Below are 15,435 nucleotides of genomic sequence, written 5' to 3'. Positions count from 1 at the left end.
CAGTAATCGCGGCATTGCTCGCGCTCCATCTGTCAGAGTTCGCTTGCTCTTTGTTAGGCCGGTTACACACTGCCTTCATGGCGTGAGCGTGGCGTTTCAGAAACGTGTCTGACGCGGTGCTGCTGCTGCTATCCTTGTCTGGACACATGTATGTTTCCCATTGATAAAATGAAATACCATGTTAAACATAAATATATACTGATTTGATTACAGCAAAGACAACGTCGGCAGTAGTGACGGCAAAATAGGCTACAGAATATTTCGTTCTGTATTGACAGGTGATGTATTAGAAAATCGATTTTTTTTAAAATTACATTTATATCAAAACCTAGAGACTTTCAAACATCAACATGTCATTTATTAATATGTATTTGTGTCTAAACGATATCTTTTCCTATTCTATTTTGCCTGGAAACGCTTCCAACACGCTTGCGTGTCACATGAAAAATAGGCGTCGGTTCTATTTCTAGCAGGCACGCGTTTTCTGAGACGCGTGTCTCACTCTAACCTATTAACATGGGAGCCGAAATAAAAACGGAAACGCCACGCAGCTGACACGCTCGCGCGACGCATCCAGTGTGTAACCGGCCTTAGGAAGAGGCGTCATACTGCCCTTTTTCAGTTCTAGGTCAAATTCTACAACCATTCAAGCTTAATTCAGTGTTTTAGTCCACTGCCTGACTGCTGAAACAAACCTTTCAGAATAGTCTCCTGGGTTTATGTCAAATCTGTGCAGAACATTGTCTTTTCTCAGTTCATTTCCTGCTACTATTCACTCTGGGAAATCTACCAGAGTGTACGTGTAAAAAAAACAAAAGATATATATACACTACTGGTCAAAAGTTTTAGAACACCCCAATTTTTCCAGGTTTTTATTGAAATTCATGCAGTTCAATGTCTTATTGTACTGTGAATTGAAAGAATAAACAAATAAATAATTGAAGTTAAAAGAGAAATCATGGAATCAATTTATAAACCAAAATGTATTCTAAATCTTTGACTCATCAAAGTAGCCCCCTTTGGCAGATATAACAGCTGAACACACTCGTGGCATTCTTTCTACAATGGAAATCAAATATTCTTCAGAAAGTTCTTCCCGACTCTGTTGCAGAAGTTCCCAAAAATGTGTGGCACTTGTAAGTTGCTTTGCTTTCACTTTTCTGTCCAGTTCATCCCAAACCAGCTCAATGGGGTTTAAGTCTGGTGACTGTACTGGCCACTCCATGTTTTTAAGCTTACCATCTTGTTCTTTTTTGCTAAGGTAGTTCTGGCATAGCTTGGACTTATGTTTTGGGTTATTATCTTGCTGTAGGATGAACACCTGACCAACTAGGCGCATACCAGAGGGTACTGCATGGCGCAGCAAAATGCTGTGGTAGCCGTTTTGGTTCAGGGTGCCTTTCACTCTGTACAAATCACCGACCCTGGATCGAGCAAAACAGCCCCAGACCATCACGCTTCCTCCTCCATGTTTGACAGTTGATGTCACACACTGAGGAACCATCCTTTCGCCTACACGACTGCGTACAAAAATCCTGCGTGATGAACCGAAAATTTCACATTTTGATTCATCGGTCCATAACACCTTCCTGTCCTTAGTAGTCCATTGGCAGTGTTTCTTGGCCCAGGCAAGTCTCTTTTTCTTATTCTGACGTCTTAGCAATGGCTTTCTTGCTGCAACTCGACCTGTCAAGCCTGCAGCTCGAAGTCTTCTCTTTACAGTTGAAACTGAGACTTGCTTATTACGACCACTATTAAGCTGTGCTTGAAGCTGTTGTCCTGTGAGCCGCCTATCACGCAAGCTGTTGACTCTCAGAAACTTGTCTTCTGATTCTGTAGACCTCTTCCTGTCAGAGTTTCCCCCAGTTTCTAAGTGCCTTTTGATGGTGAAGAATACTGTACTCACTGACACCTTGACTTTCTTTGCAATTTTTCTGTAGGAAAGACCAACATTCTTAAGTGTTATGATGGTCTGTCTCTCTTCCATTGTTAATTGCCTTTTTCCCGCCATTTTTATAGCAACGCACTACTTTCTGCAGTACAATACTGTTCAAATAATGCTCACGAGGGTACGGTACCACAGTGTGTTCCAACAATAATTTTACACAAACAGAAGGGTTAAGTAATTCAGACAAGTTGGAACACCTGTGGGAATTGGTAGCACCAACTTTCAAAGCTTGATCAACCTCCATTGCTGCAGAACAGCTTTACGTTGTTAACCCATTTCTTGTTCCCTGAAAAAGGCCTTTTTGTAAAATTCAGAAATGTACATTTATTTTTTTTAACCTCAGACAGTTCACCACTTACCTTTGTACCGTTTCAATGTATTCATTGGACTTGAACTGCTAAAATTTCAATAAAAAACTAGAAAAATTGGGGTGTTCTAAAACTTTTGACCAGTAGTGTGTGTATATATATATATATATGTATATACTGTATATATATATATATTTATGTGTGTCTGTGAGTTCCTATTTCCGCAGTGTATTCTCAAGTCCAAATGGTGCATGCAGGGACAGACTTAAATTGTTGCTGCAGGTCTGTGTTCTCTACATTCACACGACGAAGCTGCTTTCCCCTCTGTCCTGCCTCCAGTGTGAATCTAAACTCTAAAATGCCTGAACCTGCATTCTTTTATGCAGCCATTATTTATGCTTCTTTTCCTCACAGTGGGCCAATTTCTTTAAAGCCAATAATACACTTTGATCTTTTCCTTCCTCAAGGTGGCCTTTAGATGGAGGTTCAGACGGGCATATTGATTGACCCTTCGCCTCACTAAAGAGGACATTGGGATTTCTCCAGTACTGTATATAGTATTGACTCCTCTGTGTGAGCGTCTGTCACTAGCTTAAAGTACCAGGTGGTTTGACAGCGATCCTCACCCAAGGGTTGTGTATCTTTCAAGGATTGAAGAGACATCCCATCCTGCATACGGTTTGACTTGCCTAAATACTGCTTTGTTGCTGTAGCAGAAGGATTGTGGATTTTTTGTGAACTGAAACTCAAAGGAATATCCCGCTTGAGTGTGTCATTGCATTTAATGGACTTAAGTTGCCAATGTTGTAGTGTGGTAATGTACTGTATATGCCAGTGTCCACGTGGCTCGTTGATCTATCCATGGAGACTCAAGACTGCAATTGCTGCAAAAGATTGCAAAAATTGCTTGTTTTTGATGCAATATCCACCCCTGGCAATTACAGCATGATAAATGTCACACACACACACACACACGCACACACACACACACGCACACACAGCGGCCCTGCTATTCTCCTAAAGAGATCGACGCACACATCATCGCACAAATATAAACAGGCCACTTATAGGCTACGGTGAAAGCTCTGCGTGGAGCCTCCGCAGAACCATAAATCACACTTAAGGGTTAGCCCAACCACACTGAGAAGGAAACTAATTTAACTTGATCCTTTCTGTCAGTGCCCAGAGCTTCTGAGCATACTGTAGGTGAGGGTTGGAAGGTACAACTTCATCACGACAGACCGGTACAGTGTTCATATTACTGCTGACGCGACACCAATCCGCCTGTCTGTCTGTCTCTCAGGCAACATAGAGGTTGCCCTGTCCCATCGTTGGAGGTTGTTGGAGGAAGAATGCACGCTGTAAACTTTTGATGTAAATTTGCAGCTGAAATCTCACAGTATCTAACTGTTCTGTTTTAATGTTATACAAGATCATACTGTAAATGACAAGGAATTCTGGGAGTGAAAAAAATAATATTAGAGCACTATCTGCGAATGTTACAGATTACAGATATTTACTGTTAATACCAATGCATCTTTGGAAAATAAAGGAAATGGCGGAAATTACACTGCAGCCAGTATATTACTGTAAATTCAGATAATATGGTAAATCTAAAAAAAAATTTTAAAACAGTATACTTACTGTAAATAAAGAGTAGTTTACTGGTGAAGCTGCTGCCAGTATGTAACTGTAAATTTACTGTCAAAAGTTATACAGTGCAGACATTACTCCTCTTGTGTCTTTTATTTAGAAAGAAACAGAGCATTAAATCTACGTTTTTATTTACAGGTAATATTCTTCTTAAAACATGGTAGATTTTAACATCAGCCAAGGATAAGGCAATAAAACACAGTGGCACACCATTAACATAACGTATCGTTTTTTTACCAAGGAAACTAAACGACTTTTGGCCCAGCCGCGGTCTGATCGGATGCAATCGCCTCTAATTAAGGAAACCATGCTCTATTCTCTGCCCGTCACCCCGGGAGACTCCATGGCAACCACAGCGTAACCTACAGACTCTTATTATGGGGTGGCTGTTTGGCAGGTTTGTGCTTTGTGAACAAAATCTGTCACCAATCAAAGGCAGACCAGTACTGAGTCTCTACCTGGAGCTTAGTGATAACATGAATAAGGTTTCTGGACAGAATGTGCACATAACACCCTGTACTGAACACAACAATCATCAAAAAACAATGACGCACAAAAGTGCAAATGTAGCAGTGTATGGGACTTATTACACATTAGTTAGTTACGTTTTATATCTTTGTCTTTCTCTTTCGTAACGCTGATGGACAAACTCTGACTGCGGCTTTGATTCCTCTACAGCCCAACATCTTTCATCACTCTCTGTCTTTGTGTCCCTTTCTTGTTGACACCCCGCTGCCTGTCCCTCATCATTTTGGGGAGGGGGGGGCATCCTCCTCTCACTGCTACTTTTACTTTTCTTTCATCATTTTCAATCTCTTTTCCTCCCATTCGGTTTAATTGACTTCACACGTCCCTTTCTTCTCTTGCCTATCATTATATCCTTTTATCCTTCTCTCTCATTTCCCTTTTCATTACTACTTATCCATTTGCATCCTCCCCAGTGCAGCCTTCAGCTGGTATTGGATGCTTTGCCCCCTGGAACTGTGAAAGAAGCAAGATTTCTTTTGGCTATATTATTAAGTTAAGTGTTACTTCAGATAAGTTTTTCAAACAACCAATCATCACAGTAAGATTAGAGTAATCTAAGTGTATGTTCCCTTCAAAACAATAATAATAATAATAATAATAATAATAATAAATCCTATGCACACTGCATGAAATCACATTTCTGCTAAACAAATGGAGTTATTTTACTGAGAGAAAAAGGGACGATGATAAGTTTAAGTATCAATACATCAGTAAAATGAGTCTTTTACTCCTCTTCCTTCGAGTTGTCACATTTAGCTTTTCTGTCTCTTTAAGGCAGAGCTCTCAGACCAGCCTTATGTAATGCTGACAAAAAAAGTATATTTCATCCCTGATTTTCACTTTGATTTCACTTGTCAACTTGACATGTTAAAACACAGCTTAGACCTTTCTAAAGATTAATAACCCATTCAGTTTTGTTTTAAAAGTTTAATAGTTTTTTTTCTTCTTCTATGGGCTTTGCCCACTTTGGAAACATTTGTTTAGTGATAACCTGTAGGCCTCTGAAGTTCTAGTTAGTTTAGTAGAGCACTTATATGACCAGTAATAAATCATCAGACCAGTGCTCCTATTTTTAGAGGCCTCCTGAATCTAGACTCAGTCTGGATTGAACACATTTAGAGCAAAATAGAAGATGATAAAGTAAAAAAGGAGAAAGAGGGCTATGAAAATTGAGAGCACAAGGGGGGAGTGATATTTCAAACCCTCAAAATAAATGTATATACTACTGTGTGTGTGTGTGTGTGTGTGTGTGTGTGTGTGCGTGGGGCGTGTGTGGTAGAGGGAGTGAGAGAGTGATGGCGATTAGCTTCGAAGCGAGTACCGACTCTACAGGCATAGTGGGAGAAACAAAGTGTCTCCCCTGTGCTTTCTGACCACGGTGGGAAATCTGTAGCAGGAACAGTTAACCTTCTCCTTGATTTCATGTTGTGTATGGAGAAGGAGAACCAGGAAATGAGTCGGGGGAAATGCAACGCTACCAAAACACGGCCAAGCGGACCAATCACAGTTGTTGCGGTCTGTGTCACCGCGACGTGTAGTTGCTTTTTTTGAGAAGTTCGCGTCAGGCTATGGCGTAGGGTCCGGCGTAGGGTCGGTATCTCCACTTATCTACGTACGTACCCACGGCGTCGATTTCACGTAGAAGCATAAATTGGCCTTTAGTGACAGAGTGAGAAGCTCAGACAGTCAGGTGTCGAAAGGAGTCCAACTTGCAGCATTTCTGTGTCTGCATTTGTTTCATTTGCAGTTATATGTGACGTGTTGTCAAAGTGGTCTTTTCCTAGAATATATTTGGATCAATGTGTAATATAGCATGAGAGAGTTGGAGCCTGTCACATCTTGTGATTTATCTGCTTATAAAAGCCAAAAGTGCCCCATAGAACACATTGATAAGAAAACTTTTCCAAGCTCTCCTCTGGGCACGTAAATCATTTTTTTTTCTAACTCTAATCTCAGTGCAAACAGGTTCTTATTTCATTGTACATTGAAATGCTTATCATGCTGCTCACACATAGGAGCTTTTGGAAGTGTAAAAGCAATTTAGTCTTGACAGTTATTGTGCTGTTTTAAATCGGTTCATGCACAGAAACACATCCGTGAAATAGTTTCCTGTAGACATTTAATGATATATATATATATATATATATATATATATACACACACACACACACACACACACACACACACACACACACACACACACACACACACACACACACACACAAGTTGCCAGAAATGCAAAACCCTTTAAATTGTCACTGCAGCAGTGTGGCTATTTAGTGGTGATTTAGAAGATCATCATTAATTAAAATCAGTTTTTATTGTTTACATTTAAGGCCATCATTTTAGGGTAGGAAGTACAAATGATAAAAAGTACTTTTGCAACACATTCTCATGAACGAGTTTGTAGGATAAGTTGCCAGCACCCACTGCCATTTAGAATGACACCTATACAATTATATTAACACCTTTTCATTAAGCTGTACACTAAATGTTCTCAAAAGCATTCATGGTCCCCAGAAAATGAAGCCTACTGACTTTGGTGATCACCTGAATTTTCCTCCATGAGGTTGATATTTGTGTTTCAGAGTGAAATGTTGTTGTTTTTTACTCTGCTTTATGGATTATCATGCAATGTGATAAAGACTTTAGTGATCTTTGTGAAGTGGGTGATCCCAGTCTTTTAAATCTAGCATATTATCATGTCAAAATTTTTATTTGACCAATACTTTGGTTTATCTAACAGTTTGGCTTTCTTTAAAATGACCATTACAGCCTCACGGAGCCAGTATTGTAGACTCTCCTTACACATTATAAAGGGGATCTCACCATAAACAAATCAAAAGTAATTTTATCGATTCCCCACTGGTGAAAATACAACGGAGTCTAAATAGAAGGGCTTATACAGTATAAAGCTCCTATTTATAGATAGATCATTACAGCACCAGACATGCTTACATTGTATCTGGTGCTGCTCAACCCACTTAGCTCCCTGGTGATTTGAAGACATTTTTATTTTGACAAGCCAAGGAGTATTTGAATATTTTCCTCCATCCCTGCCTCGCCCCCACCTCTCCACGTGGATGCATTGCGACACGCTCCGTGAGATAAAAGTGTCCTTGCTGCGTCATTTATTTTATGTGCAACAGTCAAATTGGATTTACTCAGTCATAACTGCTAAACTGCGCGGCAATCACACTGTGTTGAGCTGCATTCCGAGTGACAGATTTATTATTGCTTTATTCTTCGCAGTTTAAGTCACAGCTCTGTGTATCTGTCATCTGTCTGGGTGACTGAGACGCTCACCCTCTCCCTCTCTCCCTCCATCTCTCTCTCTTTCTCCCTCAGATTTAGGTTGTCACAACTTTCAGAGTGCCAATGCGCTGTTATTCTGGTATGACCTCTCTTGTCCTCTCCTCTCCATGTGTTTCCGCTCCTCCACTGTCCTTTCCTTTCCTTTCCTGTCCCCTCCTTGTGTTTCTTCTCTTCTCTTCTCTTCTCTTCTCTTCTCTTCTCTTCTCTTCTCTCCTCTTCTCTTCTCTTCCAGGATCCTTTCATTCCCTCTCCAGTATTTCAGCAGGAGCACCCGGTTTGCTTGCTCAGCGCTCTTCTTCTCCCTTTCCCTTGCCTCTCTGTATATTCTAATGACACTGCAGTGGTTGGGGACGTTTGCGGTGTTCTTGTGAAAAAGTTTTTGAAAGGGTCATCTGGAAACTTCTCAGACCCAAGGGCATTAATATTTCAAGTTGTTTGGATGACTGTGGACAGATGAGACGGATAGCAGACATGACAGCTAGATCAGCAGTGACAGGACAAAAGGGCACTGCGATGCATCACTTTCTCTGGCTGTTGGATAGGTGTTGGCACCTTCATTCACCTCACATTAACATGTCAACAAGCTTGAGAGCAAATGTCTGTTGACTACATTGTTGCACCAAGAGAGTAGATTATAATACGCTCTGTAAAAGCTGTTAATATACAGTGTGGGACTCTCTTGTATGTCTCTGTGCAGATGGAAAGGTGTATGCGCTGGGAGGTATGGGAACCGACACAACGCCACAGGCCCTGGTGAGGGTTTATGACGCGGAGAAGGATCAATGGCAGCCGATGACATCCATGCCCACGCCGCGGTACGGAGCCACGCCCTTCGTAAGAGGAAATAAAATCTACATGATGGGTAGGAAACAAGATCTCATCATCTAATTTCTCTTTTTTTGTATCTCTTCATTGCTCAATGTTGAATTCACCAACAGTTTGTATCCCAGTGCTTCCCAGACCTTTTTAAACCCCTCAAACGTGACTGGGGTAACTTCAGGGTTTTTTTTCAACTTCAACCCTATTTTCCTATGTTTTTGTGTCTAAGTGACTAATGGAAACAACAATCTTTGACATTGGTCTAGTATTAAGCAAAACCGCTGCTGTCAGAAGTCAGCGAAACAAGCTACAATATAAGTTATGGGGCAATTGTACACCTTCTATTTACGTTCACAAATTACTATTCTAAGTGTCTGACAACATTATGGAAAGGATTTCTAAGGAGATCAAGCCTTTGTTAAAGAGTAAGATCCTTTTTTAAACAATAACATCCACGAAATTGCGTTCGCTAAAGCCACCAGACTTCATGTAAATAAACAGTAATTTTAGCATTGTAAAATACGCTTCGTTTAAACACAAAATAAAGCTATAAAAATCCGTTTTGGGTCGTCTTTCCAATTTTCCAGCAATCGCAACTCTAGTTTTGGTTGAAATAAACACATAGTTTAGCGATTTACATGTGAAAATATGTTGGCTCTATACATTGCTAAAGGTTTCTGCTTAACAAAAAGGTCTTAAAGACGTTTTAAAAAATTCTTTCTCTGTAGGGATCCTTTCCATAATGTTGCCAGACACTTAGAATAATAATCTGAGCCTGTCAGTGTCAGTCACTGCTCAGGCACACACATTCATTCTCCCTTGTAGGGGGAGGGGCTTAGGAGACAATTTTGGGCTTTAGCAGAAAGGGGGGAGGGACTGAGAAGTTGTTGATGTTCAAATTCTTTGGCTAAGTCCTGGATCTTCCCAAGCCTACCTACAGCACCTTTAATTGGACCAATTTCAAAGATTGTTGTTCCCATCTGTCACTTGCACACAAATATATAGGAAAATAGGGTCCAGGTTAAAAAAAACAAAAACAAAATTACCCTTTAAGTGAAATAATATGGGTCCTTTCTCATCACTCAGAAAAAAAGAAGTAAACAGCTGCTGTGCAGATTTGCAAATAAATAATCCGCTTAAAATAGATAATGATGATGACATATTGGAAGCGTTTCAATCCTCAGGCTTTGTTGCTTCTGATAAATTAGGTAATAGGCAGACATTTGGTACAAAATTGGCCCCTTTCTATGGAAATGAACCTTGATGCAAAAACTGTCAAATTCACAAAGCTCTGTGCTAATAGCCACACGCAGTTACAGTGAAATTATTAGCATGTTCTCAGAGTTGGTGGTAGGTGTCCTCTGCTTCAAATCATCATCTTCTTTTACAGTCTGAAGGTGTGCGTTTGAATACACCAACAGCATTGATAGACTGGGATGTTAAATCTCTCCGTCACGTTTAAATTCCTTCTCTGATGTTTTGAGAATGTCTCTGCACCTCGTCTGTCATGGCCGTGTTTGCGCTGTAATATCATGAGCGCAATACCTTTTGTGAATCGGACCTTGAGACGGGGCAGATAGCGGTTGCAAGTCACGCGCAATTCATGGTGCTAGCGGCCACAATCCATGCTTTGTGAATTCACCCCTCAGTGCTTATGTAGAGTAGATAAAGGGATTGTGACTGTAAGTTGTAGTTGTTCCAGTCTGTCTTACACACTCATGGTATCCCTCTGTTTTAGGCTGTTTCTCTTATGCAGCAAACACACCTACTGAACTGTGTGTCTAGAGTTGTGCGAGTGCTGTACTGTTCTGTTTTACATAAGCTTTTCAGCTTTGTGACTTTATCTGCCTGGCGGTTTTTAGAGCTGTGAAAGGAACTGATGGAAAGACAAAAAATGTGTCTCTCAGCTCCGAGGAATCTTACTGTCTTGGTACAATATTGATCAGAAGGATAGAGTTGCAGTTAAAAGCTGCTCTGTAGGAGAGAAAAAGAAATGTGTTTGCAGTGCAGATCCTGTGTTTGGTTTATTCCTGCAGAGCACTGTTGACATCCAGTCGTTTTCCAGCCATGATTAGAGGTTTCTACATTTGCTCTCATTTTGGCTCTTTGGAGGACTGTTACTGCTCACTGACACTTGGTCAACATGTCACACCAGTGCTGCGAGAGAAAATGTAATCTTACCGCAGAAGCGTTTTGCAAGAGATGACACGCTACACGCTACCAGCAGCAACGCATTCAGCACAAAGTAGCTGTGACCTCCTGAGAGCATGAGCTTGCCATAGCAATGTTTTTTCTCCAATGCTCCACCAGAGGGGTAGAAAAACTCTGCGACAGAGCTCGAAACACTGCGGACACGCAACCCAAACAGGCGGAGAAGACATATTCATAAATTTGGCAACACGTAGTCAGCTTTTAGAAATACTACAAATAATGAAAACACAAGCAAATGTAAGTAGTGGAATGCGATTGAGTTTATTTCCTCGAGTACTATACTTAAGTGCAATCTTTTTTAGATCATTTTTTTTTGTATTGATAATAAACAGGTAAACTTTCAATAATAGGACAGGTTTAGACTTTTAAAAACATCACAAAACGTTTTACCCCATGGCGACCCCCTTGCCAACCCCTGTCCCTGATCTCTTGACCTCCCCAAGAAATGAAAAGAAAACAATACGAACATACAGGTATAATACCTAACATGATAAAAAGTAGTCAAATACATTTATGCTGCACTCTTTCTTTAACCAAGGTGTAAGCTTCATCCCATGCGTGTAGAGTTTTCCGATTAGCTCTATGTACCCGAGCCACAGATCTCTCCATAATAATTATTGTTAATAATAATTATGTCTAGAAAAGAGTTGACCCACTGCTGCCATGACGATGTGTGAGGTGGATGCCATCGCAAAGCCAACATTTTCTTTGCTGCAGTGAGACCAGCCCATAGTATACGCTTCTGCTGTAGAGACAATTCTAAGGCAGAGTCATCATTAAGTAAAAGCAAGGTCGGTGACAGTGGAATGTTAACTCCAAGCAGATCACTAAAAGTGAGACATATGTGTCTCCAAAAGGCAAACACATTGGGAAACTCCCAAAACATATGTATAAATGACCCTGAGACATCAAGTGTACATAAGTCACAATTAGGAGATGGGATGACTCGGGATTAGTCGAGCAGGTGTAAGGGCGGGACCTAGATATCGCCGCTCCACCGCCTGATCACTACTGCGCAGACTAGTGTTAATTTTGTTACCTATTTTTAATTTAGTCTTAGTCTTAGTCTTGTGCCAAAACATTTTGTTAGTCAAGTTTTAGTCGACTAAAAGTCTCGTCATTTTAGTCTAGTTTTAGTCAAAAGAGAACTCAAGGTATCTTAGTCAAGTTTTAGTCGACTAAAGTCTCGCCATTTTAGTCAAGTTTTAGTCAAAACAATTTAGTCTTTTTTTAAATAAATTATTTCTGATAACCATTTCAGTCAAATAGTTATAAAAATAAGTAAATGCTATAAAGTTATATAAATATTGAGCCTCTTCCTTATTTCACCAGTAAACGACAAAAAGGATATTTTACAATAAAATAAATGCAGCACGAAACTGGCGAGGCGTATTTCAAGTGAACGCAACATGTTTTTCAGACAACGGCAGCTGCAGGCTGTCGTACGTCTCGTGTTGGAAATAGAGACAAACCTTTACACCGTTTAGCTGTCAGCATTTTAACTGTGTTAAATCCAACTGCTAGCTAACGGTAGGCTAACGTTACCTGCTGCCAAGTGTAGTGTTAACTAGCGCCCCGTGCAGCGATGTTTCGGTTGACTCTAACGTCCGTTTAGGAGCATCAGAGAGAAGCGCAGGCTATTCGGTCCGGTAGATAACGGTCGTTAGGGCACCTGTCGGTCAGTAACAGCTGAATATTCTATCTCATGATGAAAAAGTAGAGACGATTGTAGACGAAAATGAAGAGAGATTTTATCTTAGTTTTTATTTTATGCAAAACATTTTAGTCTCGTCTTTTTTCGTCAACAATAATGCATGCTAATTTAGTCTTAGTCAGCGTTTTTGGACATTGGCGCAGTCTCGTCATCGTCTCGTCTTAGTCATGGAAAAAAAGGTCGTTGACGAACATAGTCTCGTCTCGTCTGACGAAATTAACACTAGCGCAGACTCTGGCTCCGAAATTACAAGATGGCAGCGTCCATAACCAGGATATTTTAGCTTCCCTTTTGTTCTGTAGGAAGAAGTGGAGAAGAGTCCATCTTTACAGTCTATGTTAGATACAGACATATGGTTGCACTTTTGATTCATAATAATACCTGTCATGTCTCAGGGAGATTGTGGGGGTTCTTTTCCTGGCTACTTCCGACAGTGAAATTAAAATCTCATGGACTATCACATAATAAAGAGAATTAAAAAGTGAAGCTGAGTGTACATGTCCTCAGCTTTGTTCCTGACCTAGCTTAGCATTAAAGGAAGTACATTCTGTTCTGTTTAAGGAATCATATGACCTCTGCAGCCCCATGCAAGTTTAGAGAGGTGTCCTAGAAAGCAATATGTGTGCATCATCAGTGGAGTTAGTGGAAGAGCAGAAAGACTTGGTCTCTGAAATGAATGCCAAAATAAAAATAAGAAAACATGATGTAGAAAAAAACCCAGCTTGCCCTTAAAGGTCCCATGACATGGTGCTCTTTGGATGCTTTTATATAGACCTTAGTGGTCCCCTAATACTGTATCTGAAGTCTCTTTCCCGAAATTCAGCCTTGGTGCAGAATTACAGCCACTAGAGCCAGACCCACAATGAGCTTTAGTATGTGCCATCTCTGTGTCTGTAGCTATTGAGGAGGGGGGAAGCAAGGTGGAGAGTGGGGGTGTGGCCTTGACCAACTGTCACTTTGCTCGTTTGAAAGCCATGATGTCTCTCTCTCTCATGGGTGGGCTAAATTCTCTGGATAGGCAAAGCAGAGAAAGGGGAGGTAACCTTGCTCCTTATGACCTCATAAGGAGCAAGATTCCAGATCGGCCCATCTGAGCTTTCATTTTCTCAAAGGCAGAGCAGGATACCCAGGGCTCGGTTTACACCTATCGCCATTTCAAGCCACTGGGGGACCATAGGCAGGCTGGGGGAACGCATATTAATGTTAAAAAACCTCATAAAGTGAAATGTTCATGCCATGGGACCTTAAATGCAAACATCCGTAACTTATCTGCAGCGCACGCTACATTACAGCGATGTGTGAATGATGCCTAGGAAATGCATAGTCAGAGAAGGATGCCTGGACACAACACAACACACACACATAAATACACACATGGGAGTTTAATCCAATTATATCACATGACACACAGTTTTGAGCAACGTGCAAACAGAAAAATGTGATACTCCTCGTTTTATAACTGGAAACCTATTTATCTCTCTCTTTCTCACTCTGTCATGTTGTTTTAATGTGATGCCTATTTACTTGCTGTGCTTGAAAAGTTAATCATTCTTTGTAAATGTGTGCTGCTTCTTCAGCTGCTGCTGCTGGTACATGGAGTAACTTATCAGGCTTCATACTGCTATGCAATTCTGTGTGCGTGTGTGTGTGTGTGTGTGTGTGTGTGTGTGTGTGTGTGTATACACACTTTGAATTAAGGATTTTGTTGCAGTGTCAGGGCTGGTAGACACACAAGTGTCGCTGAAAAGAGACTAATTTGCCATAAAACCACAGCTTTCCACCTGTGTCCAGACTGAACAAACAACATACAAGATGCAATGTGTTAATTAATAAGCTTTACGTGTGCTGGTAGACATATTTCTAAACTTTTGACACAGCCAGGCTTGCTGTTCCACTATTCAGCACTTAGGCTATATGCCTATCACTTGCCTCTAGAGGTATCAATCTTCTCCTCTAACAGTTGGCAAGAAGGCAAATATTGCTATTTATTTTTTAGGAGTGTCTAATTAGATAACAGCTAACCAAAATAGCTTAAACATGTTTTTGTCAGATACATAACATTACGCTAATTTGAAAATAGTACATAATATATGCAGTTTATTGGCTTTTCTTCAGCATGTAAATGTGATTTTGTCTCTGTCAGTTCTGTGAATTATACATTTTAGACAGATGACTTATCAGTGCTGAGCTGAGTTTTTGAAACTGACTTATTACATCAGTGAATTCTCACAGTCAATGGTGCAGCACAGTTTCTTTTTTATGCAGTTTCTGTGAAGTATTGTGGTAACACATTCAATGTCCAATCTCAGAAAATTGTATACTACAGAATATACCTACTGCATATTATACATTCTATTTCAGTGTGGACTTGTAATGTAGGGTTAGTACTCTGTATACTGAACACATTTATATGATAATCAGCAGACCTTTAAGCCCAGAATGTTCCTCTTTCTCTCACAACTCTCCGACTCTAATGCTTCCCACTCAGTTCGACTCTTTGTCTCGCTTCTGCCATCGATCTCCATGCCACCCTGCCTACTCCAGTTGACCCTCTTCCACTTTCTTCTCTCACTCCTCCACATTCTCCTCTCCTCCCTGTATTACTTTTACACAATGTCTCTGTGTCATTGTCTCACTTTCCATTTTCAGTTCCCATTCCGCCTCTTTTTTTTTCTTTACCGTCTGTTTCTGTATTCTTCTCTCACAGTACTTTGCCTTCTTTCCCTGTCTTTGTCTTTTTTCTTACCCTCAACACCCCTCACACATTTTCCCTATTGCTGGATAATGTTTTAAAAATTTTTTTTTTAAATACAATAAAAGTACCCTTAAAGTGATACCAATACCAATAGAGTACTTCATTTGCCATCTTTTATTTTCTTCGAGTGTGACATAGATTTTATGATAAAATCTAAAGGAAAACAGTTGGAACTGTTTAGGAT

General features: G+C 40.4%; 1 protein-coding gene across 1 annotated transcript in view; it reads left to right on the top strand.

Annotated features, from left to right (window-relative positions):
* LOC120559567 (kelch domain-containing protein 8B-like) overlaps positions 1 to 15,435 on the top strand; it is a 146,502-nt gene that overhangs the window by 71,015 nt on the left and 60,052 nt on the right. Inside the window, exon 2 of the mRNA XM_039801391.1 lies at positions 8,450 to 8,614. Coding sequence (XP_039657325.1) covers positions 8,450 to 8,614 — 165 coding nt within the window. The remainder of the gene's footprint in view (positions 1 to 8,449; positions 8,615 to 15,435) is intronic.

This window comes from Perca fluviatilis, chromosome 5 (genome assembly GCF_010015445.1).
Source record: "Perca fluviatilis chromosome 5, GENO_Pfluv_1.0, whole genome shotgun sequence".
NCBI classification, from domain to species: domain Eukaryota; kingdom Metazoa; phylum Chordata; class Actinopteri; order Perciformes; family Percidae; genus Perca; species Perca fluviatilis.
The sequence above is the reverse complement of the archived record's forward strand: the minus strand, read 5'-3'. Positions and strand labels throughout refer to the sequence as shown.